Source organism: Abramis brama, assembly GCF_963993115.1.
Source record: "Abramis brama genome assembly, chromosome: 1".
Taxonomy (NCBI): Eukaryota; Metazoa; Chordata; class Actinopteri; order Cypriniformes; family Leuciscidae; genus Abramis; species Abramis brama.
Window position 1 is genome coordinate 914,510 of NC_139963.1, and position 9,031 is coordinate 923,540.

Consider the following 9,031-nt stretch of genomic DNA (forward strand, 5'->3'; position numbering starts at 1 on the left):
CTTATATTTATAAAATAAAATTACCATGCATTTCCATTTTACACTAAGGAACAAATATTATACAATGACTTTACTTCTGTAGCCTATAATAATTCCAATCGTAATTTCAAAAGCAGTTCTGTAAAAAAATAATATATATATATAATTAAGTGCTTTGGCACACCACGACGAATGGCGCTATGCATAAAGCCAGGTTTTATTCTGGCATGTTGAATTAGTGTTCGACAAACGCGGCGGCGCGTTCATTTGAATGAAGAGCGCTTCTCACTCGTGTGAGCGAACACACATTGGAACGTTTGGGCATTTCGCAACGAGTAAAGTCATAGCCGAGTGAAAGCAATACTGTATTGAAAGTATTTTTTCTGATTTGTTCGATCTGTTTTGAAAAATATCTTCCGTTGCTATGGCCGGGTATCACTGTCAGTCATCTCAATTTCGTGAATGATTCACAAAAAAAATTATAATTAGCAGATTAAAGACGAGCTTCATCATCTTCATTTTCTGGTGCGATTGGCTGATAGTCTTCCTTCATCAGATGTGTCGTCTTTGCAGAGGCTCAACTGGAATGTAGCAAATTTATGTTGTAATGTACAATTGATAATTAAACAAGATGCTTGACTTTAATAAACAGATACATATTTAAGCATCAAGAACGGAAAAACAAACACTGTCGGCTACACTGAGATTCGATCTCAGATCGCTTGAAGCTCCGAGAGGTACATGTTATTGCATTGACCACAGAGCTATCGTCTGAATACTGTTAAACTGATGTCTTATGCTCTTACAAAGCCTAGAATATTTTTCTATTGCAATGTTTTATGTTGATTTTTTTTTCATTATTCAATTTATTCAATTTAATTTCAGTAGCCTATTGTGATTATGAATTCGTTCAATGTTTCTTTTGAATTGAGTTGCTCCCAGCTTTCAACCGCTCTCTATGAGCCGCGCTGCGGCGGCAGATTACGCAATAGAGAGAATAAACTGACACTTTGCAAAGTCTGTGATTGTAGCGCCTCTTAGCGGTAAGAGGCTGCAAATACACACCCGCAATAAAAGTATTATTCTGGTTGAGTACCATCTGTAGGTGTGACGTCATAAGAGGGACTCCAAGCCTAGAGTTACCGTAACGGCAAGTAGGCTAGCAGTTATATTGGAGACCTAGCTAGCAAAAATGGTTAACTATTGTGTTTGTGCGGGATGTATGAATATATCAAAATTATCCTCCACGGCGTTCAGAGTTCGGTTGCTCGGCACTCTGTGGTTTTTGTTCATCTTTCGCTAACTGGACCCAGCCGCAGAAACACACTTGCCCTCCCGTGGGCTGTGCTCATCCGCCTTGAGCTCGGTCCGTCCAAAACGGCTTTCCTCGGCTTAATCCAGTTAAAGGCGCGTATCTCGTGACAGCTCTGTGTCGTTGCGGAGTTGCGTTTTAGCACTGACAATATCGCGTTCTGTCAGCAGAGCCCGGCAAAGCGCCATTGTGCCTGTGCAGTGTGTGCATCTCTACAGCTCTGATTAGGACTACGGACACCATGTAAGTAAATAATGTCTTCAGTCGTTGTCCGTCCTTGCTATTCTACATGACGGCAAGATTTTGAAAAGACTTTGGCTTGTTCCCTAATGTTATCAGTCTCCCAGTCGTTCTCCATAGTCAAGCCACAAACAGTAGGAATCTAGCAGAGTATGGTCGCTACTCCCTCTTATGATGTCATCACCCAGTAACTGTAAAAACACGCTACCTTTGAAGAAACCCCTATTTAAGAATTTTTTTAAATATATACATACTGAACACTTTAATTTACACATTAATTGGTTGTGGTGGTTAACCTGCAATTTACACTTTAAGTGAATAGGGACAACCCTTTTAGACCATTTTCCCATTGTTAAACTAGCAAAAGTGGATTCGGACACCCTAAGTGCACTTGCACCTTGTGCATTAGACCATGTGCTTAGATTGTTAAAATAGGCCCTTTATCGTCCTTGATGTGAACAGGCCTTAACACTAATTCTTGTTGTAAAGTATAAATATGTGGTGTATAATAAACAGTTTGGCTAGAAAATCTAGCAGTATTTGTATTGTCATGACACTTTGGATGAGTGGTAAACAGAAAAAGAATTGCACAGACATGATGACATGTCACACAGATCAATGTCCCTTTAAAATGAGTTTAGCATCATGGCCTTGCTGTGTCCTTGCACCCTGATAAAAACTTTATATTTGAGAATTTTCAATGTAGTACACCAGCAAGTTAAAGTTATAAACTCTCTGATGAATAGTAAATGTGCAAATAAAGGTTCAGTAAGGAGGAAATCTGAGAGTAAAGCTGCTCTGATGTTAGGACTCATTGTGACCGTTTATCTGCTTTCCTGATTTCCCACTATATGATATTTCAGCAAAGCAACCTTTCTGGTCAAACTCTTGTCTGATTGTCATTTTGTCACTCAATTTTTGTATTCAATTCATATTAAGTTTGGTAAAGCACAAACACATTGTAGCTTATGTCATAGACTGAGAGAATATCTATTTCCTCTGTTGTAATAATGAGGGAAATGACAGATCTGATGTTATATTTCACTCCTACATTGGTAGTACGACGGAAATGCCATCTGAGAGAGACATAAACAGAGAAGCATAGCTAAAATAAATTAAATATTTTATTGTGTTTGCATAATATTTTTAATAGATCATTAGTTCACCCTAATGAAATTTGTCATTATGTCTCACATTATTCTATAGGTTTATCTTTATTCTATAGTTTTATCTTGAGATTTTTCTATGAATGCTTATTATAGAAATATGCACCATATTCAACATATTAACAGTGCAAAATTTGGTAACACTTTATTTTACAGTGTCCTTGTTATATATCTGAAAAATGTATTTACCATAGTAATAACAGTAAATTATGCGGTAACACTTTAGAATACTGTTCCTTCATTAATGAATAATTACACAGGAACAAACGAGTAACATATTATTAACATTCTAGTAACTACTATTAACTAACAAGAAACTCTGATTAACAAATTAGTAAGTAATAGCGCTCAGATGAATGTAGTAGTTCATTATTAGCTAATCAATAACTACAATTTTTTTCATACCTCCCAGAGAACTGCTATCTACAGGTTCATAATTAACATGAATAATGCATAATTTATAATAAAAGGTAATGGTAACCCTCTAGTAATGACTCAAGTATTACTACATCATTCTAAAGGAACTACTAATTATTTGGATCAGTATCTAAAGTGAAAAACATGATAACAACCTAATATTAACTGAAGTCATTGTAAGCTTTTGAGATTTTTGTAAGATTTTGAATAGTAATTCCTTCCAATGGATTTGGTAACACTTTAGTCATTACTAGTGTGTTCCCATGATCTTCACTTTAGAATACTGATCCAAATAATTAGTAGTTCCTTTAGAAGGATGTAGTAACACTTGATTCATTGCTATCAAAAACCTTAAAAAAGCCTTAAAAGCTTACAATAACAATTGATTCATTACTAATGGGCTACCATTAACTTATTATATATTATGCATTATTAATATTAATTATGAACCTGTATATAGTAATTCTTAGTAGTCTTCAGTGAGGTATGAAAAACAGTAGTTACTGATTAGCTAATAGTGAACTACCACATTCGACTGAATGCTATGACTTACTAATTTGTTAATCAGAGTTTCTTGTTAGTTAATAGTAGCTACAATGTTAATAGTGCATTACTCATTTGTTCCTGTGTAGTTATTCATTAATGAAGGAACAGTATTCTAAAGTGTTACCAATTATGCATAATGACATGCATCTAACCCTAAACCAAACCTTAATGCTAGCCTAACCTTAAAGTACATGTTGTTAATTAATAATCAGTACTTAAATATATAATTACACTGTAACAACACCGTAAAATAAAATGTAACCAAAAATGTTGTTGCATGTAATGTGTGTGTGTGTGTGTGTGTGTGTGTGTGTGTGTATGTGTGTGTGTGTGTGTAAATGAATGAATACTATATGCACCACACATGTTGGGTGTCCATATTTTATGGGGACATAAACATAATGATTTTTATATTGCACAAACTATATCCCCTGAACCTAACCCATGATCTCGAGTGTGTGTTCATGATCTCGAGTACGTGTTCATGAACTCTAAACACAACCCTCACAGAAAAAAAAACAAAAAAAAAAACATAATTTAGTATAATTTATAACATGTTTACTTCATGGGGACCATAAAAAAAATGTGTCCACAAGGACAGACATTTCTGATATTACTATCTTTGTGGGGACATTTAGGTTCATCAGGACACACACACACAGACTGTGATTTCTAATCCAGGAACCATGTTTGAGAACTTTGAGAGCTTTGGTGGAAGAGTGGGGTAACATCTCACAGTAAGAAAAGGCCAGTCTGCTGCAGTCCATGAGGATGATCTGTGGGACTTACAGCAGCTCCTGGCTACACCAGATATGACTGCTTATTTTCATATTGTTCAGGGACTCACTGTTCTATTCTTTTCCTCAAATGTCTGCAGAACTTGTTTAGTTTATGTCCCAGTTGTTGAATCTTTTTATGTTCATACCAATATTTATACATTAAGACATTTTCTGGAAATAAATGCAGTTGAAAGTTAGAGGACATCACTTTTTTTACCGAGTTTAGTTCTGTATGACTGTCCCTTTTTTGTCATTATGTTTTTTTAACACAGATGCAACATGACTGATGAAAGTGATTAAGCATAAAGCACATAATATCTACATTTACCATTTATTACAGTACATTGAGGATTTATGCTGCTTGCTCAGTTTATTAAATGAGCTAATTTAATACAATTTATGAACATTGTGTCGATTTATTTCAGTGTGTGTGGAAAGAAATTAAATTGAACATCAAATGCAGAAAACATACTCTCTGAAATAAGTTACATACTAAGATACATGTAGTGTAAATTACAAATATAAATCCTACAAAGATAATCATATCCTTTATGAGTGACAGCTTTACCAGTTTAATTACAATTGATGCTCTGTAAAAATATCGACCAGAGAGGATGATGGCTGAAATAATTTCAGAGTTAAGATGTGTTTAACTGTCTTTTTAAACCAGGGATAAAATAAAGCATAGATCAGTGGATTCAGACCTGAATTTGTGTACAAGACCCATGTCAAAACATTTATGGTTGTGGAAGAGTTTACTGATATAGAACAGATATAGTATGGTATAAAGCAAAGCATATAAACTATCACAATGATTCCTAATGTCAGAGCAGCTTTATTCTCAGATTTCCTCCTCGATGAACCTTCCGTTACACATTTACCACCCTTCATCAGAGAGTTTATAGCTTTCACTTGCTGATGTACTACATAGAAAATCCTCAAATATAAAGATATGATAAGGGTACATGGAAAAATAAAAGACATGAACATATCAGTGACAAACCAGGCAAATCCTATCATAAGAGAACACTTTCCATAACACATGTCTGTTCTGAGTGAAGTGTCAAAATATCCATTATTAATTACAAGGGTAGTGGTATAAGTTGAAAAACAAACCCAGCTCAGACAGATGCTCACTAAAGTTTTAGTCGTGGTTATTTTCTGTGGGTACAGTAAAGGGTGACACACAGCCACATAACGATCAACAGCAATTAAAACTAAATTACTGAGAGATCCTGAGAAAACCAATCCAAGGATTATCATAAACAGATTACAGAAAGTGTCTCCAAAGTACCAACACGTCTCAATCTGCCTAGAGCCCTCTACGGGTAAAAGAACTCCCATAAGCATGTCGGCCACAGCCAGAGAGAGAATAATCAGGTTTGTTGGAGTGTGAAGCTTCTTGTAGTGAGAGATGGAGATGATCACCAGCAGGTTCAGAAACACAGTCCATACTGACAGCAATGATACAAACACATACATGATATTGTATTCATATCTAGAGCGTTTTCCCTTGATACATGATGAGTTGACGGCAGGAAAGCAGTATTGAGTCTCATGATCCTTTGTCTCATTAGCCATGAGTGAGTCTCCTCATGTTAGGAGTTTGTTCTGCTCTCTTTCTTGTCATATAATTTATACAGTGTCTGGATCAGACGGCCCACCCATCTACTGCCCACTGATGATGTAATATACAATTTTTTTTTTTTTTTTTTCGTTTTGAAATGCAATTAATTTCTTCAGTCCAGATTAGAATTCTCTTACACTGGTCAAAAGTTAAAGCATTTTTTTTTTGCATCGTTTCTTCACTGTCTTGGTATTGTTTAGTATTTCCACATGAAAGCAATGCACAGGTGGAACTGAACTGAACACAGGTGTGGTGGTTTTTGCTTTAATCAGTAATCAGCCACTGTAGATCACCCTTCCTTTGAGCGGCTCCTGGAACTCATCTGAGGGGTCCCTTGGTGTGGTTAAGATGATTTCTGTGAATTAGGAATGGGGTCCAGAAATAGAGGGGTTATGTCATCCATTGGAACTCAAGAATGCTTGAGCTGTCCATAATCCTCCCAGTTTACCCTGTAAAATAACTATTGCAATGTAATAGGTGGGCAATAACTGTCCTGTTTACAGAACACATTATCAAAAATGGTGAAATAATCTTTATACTGTACAGTGAAAAAGCTATTGAATTGAACATATGTGTAATAAAAAGGTTTCAGTTCCCAATGATATCCATTATATGGACAAAAAAATACAATAAAAGTAATAAAAATACAAAAAAAGCGAAACTGTCTGGTTACCCACATTCTACAAAATACCTCTTACCGGTTTGGTAAAACACGAGTGCGAGGGCTTTTTACAATACAGATGTCAGTCAATCGTAGTCGATCGTACCAACTAAGTGGGATCACGCCAGGGAGCCAGATGTCTTCGATATTGTATACAAATCAAGCCAAATGAGCTTTGGCAGGTGCGCAATCCACGCCTGTATAACAGGGAAGTGGAGACACCCACCATTCATTCTTTTCGCTTCGGAGCCGATCGGTTGTTATGTCGATATCTCTGAAAGTGTACTTTAATAACAAGCCTGTGTGTCGGCACTTCTGTTGGAAGCTCTCCCAGTGCTGACGTTACAGCGTGTGGCAGCGGTGATCGTGAGCTTCTGAATCTCTTAACTGCTGTTCTCACAGCAACCTTTGTGTTTGTTGGCTGACAGTCGGTTTAAGGGCGAGGAAAGTGAGAGCTTCACTTTCTGCGGCGACACTGACGGGAAACCCCGTGCAACACCCCGTGCAATGTCCGCGGCAACACTGACGGGAAACCCCGTCAGTGTCGCCACGGACATCCCTCTGTGCTCCAGCACTGGTGAAGGGCGTTATTCCAAGGAAGTAAACACGGGTGAGTTTTTCATCTTTCTTCTCTGGAAGAAGGATGTCTTTCCACCTGTGCGCTGCTGGATGTGGTCGTTCCCTAGCCCTCTGTGATGCTCACAATTTCTGTGTCGTGTGTTTGGGCATACAACACGCTGAGGCAGCTTTTGTGGATGGTGCATGTTGAAAATATGCCTATCTCGGTGTTGAGATCTAGACTCACGTTCGCTCGCGAATGTAGAGTCCCTGATTTTGCGCCACTCCCTCGCGGATGGTGGGAGTCAGGTGATCGCAGAGTTGTGTTTGAGGCTCTGCCCGGAGATTATTCCCCGTGGACTCATCACAACTCCTTCACATCGATACCTTTGGATTCTAGTGTTGAGCGCACTGATTCATCTGTAATGGGTGAATTTAGACGTTCCATTGGAAATTCACCAGGGGGATAGGATGCCGACCACTACATGTGAGGGCGAGCCGTATACTGTCGGGGACGATTCCCCCGTGCTGTCCCCCCTGGGTTGTACAGCATGGCCTGAGTCAGATCCACAGTCGTCAGCTATGCTGAAACGGGACGCCGAGGCTGTTGGGCTCGAGTGGAATCCTCCGCCCAGGCCCGCTCAGACTGGATGATTGGTTTCTTGGAGCAGGTCGGGCTCTGCCCACCGCTTCAGTACCTTTCTTTCCCGAGATGCATGGGGAGCTAACCAGGTCATGGAAGGCACCCTTTACTGCCTTAAGTGACCAGGATGGCTCCTCCCCCCTCGTTACCCTTGAGTGCGGCGCGACAAGTGGTTATACGGCGATCCCTCCGGTGGAGCGGGATAATGCTCTATGTGTATGCCAGGTTAAAGATATGTGTTTTTAGTCTAGATTTAAACTGACAGTGTTTCAGCTTCCCGGACAATTTTAGAAAGAATGTTCCAGAGTTTTGGTGCTAAATAAAAAAAAGGATCTACCATCAGCAGTCAGTTTTGATAATCAACTGGCCAGAACTTTAAGATTCCAATAGAGGTGAAGGACTATAATTAAGTTAAGAGCTCTCTCAAGTACTGCGGAGCTAAACCATTTCGTGCTTTGTAAGTAATCAGCAATATTTTAAAATGTACACAATGTTTAATAGGGAGCCAATGCAGTGTTGACAGGACCGGGCTAATATGGTCATACTTCCTGGTTCTAGTAAGAACTCGAGCTGCTGCGTTTTGGACCAGCTGTAATTTGTTTATTAAGCATGCAGGGCAACCACCCATAATAGCATTACAATAATCTAGCCTTGATGTCATGAACGCATGGACTAATTGTTCCACATTTGTCAATGAAAGCATATGACATAATTTAGATATATTTTTAAGAGATGGAAAAATGCGTTTTTTAAAGATACTAGACACGTGACTTTCAAATAAAAGATTGGTATCAAAGAGCACAACCAGGTTCATAACTGATGACGAAGACTTGACAGAGCAGCCATCAAGTGTTAGACAGTATTCTAGGTTATTATGTGAGGAAGTTTTTTGTCCAATAATTAGAATCTCTGCTTTTTTCAGAATTAAGTAGTAGGAGATACAATAGTCATACAGTAGTCATCCAATTTTTTATATCACCTATGTATTCCGTTAATTTTGTGAATTGGTAAGTTTCGTCAGGGCGTGAAGAAATATAGAGCTGAGTATCACCAGCATAACAGTGAAAACTAATTCCATGCTTCCTAATGATATCTCCCAAGGG

General features: G+C 38.2%; 1 protein-coding gene across 1 annotated transcript; it reads right to left on the reverse strand.

Annotated features, from left to right (window-relative positions):
* Window positions 1-5,015: 5,015 nt before the first annotated feature.
* LOC311091259 (trace amine-associated receptor 13c-like) lies at window positions 5,016-6,059 on the reverse strand (the record flags this gene model as incomplete). The annotated part of the gene is made up of 1 exon (XM_084127077.1): window positions 5,016-6,059. The coding sequence occupies exon 1, from the start codon at window positions 6,018-6,020 to the stop codon at window positions 5,016-5,018; it is 1,005 nt and encodes a 334-aa protein (XP_083983203.1). The 5' UTR covers window positions 6,021-6,059.
* Between the last annotated feature and the right edge of the window lie 2,972 nt (window positions 6,060-9,031).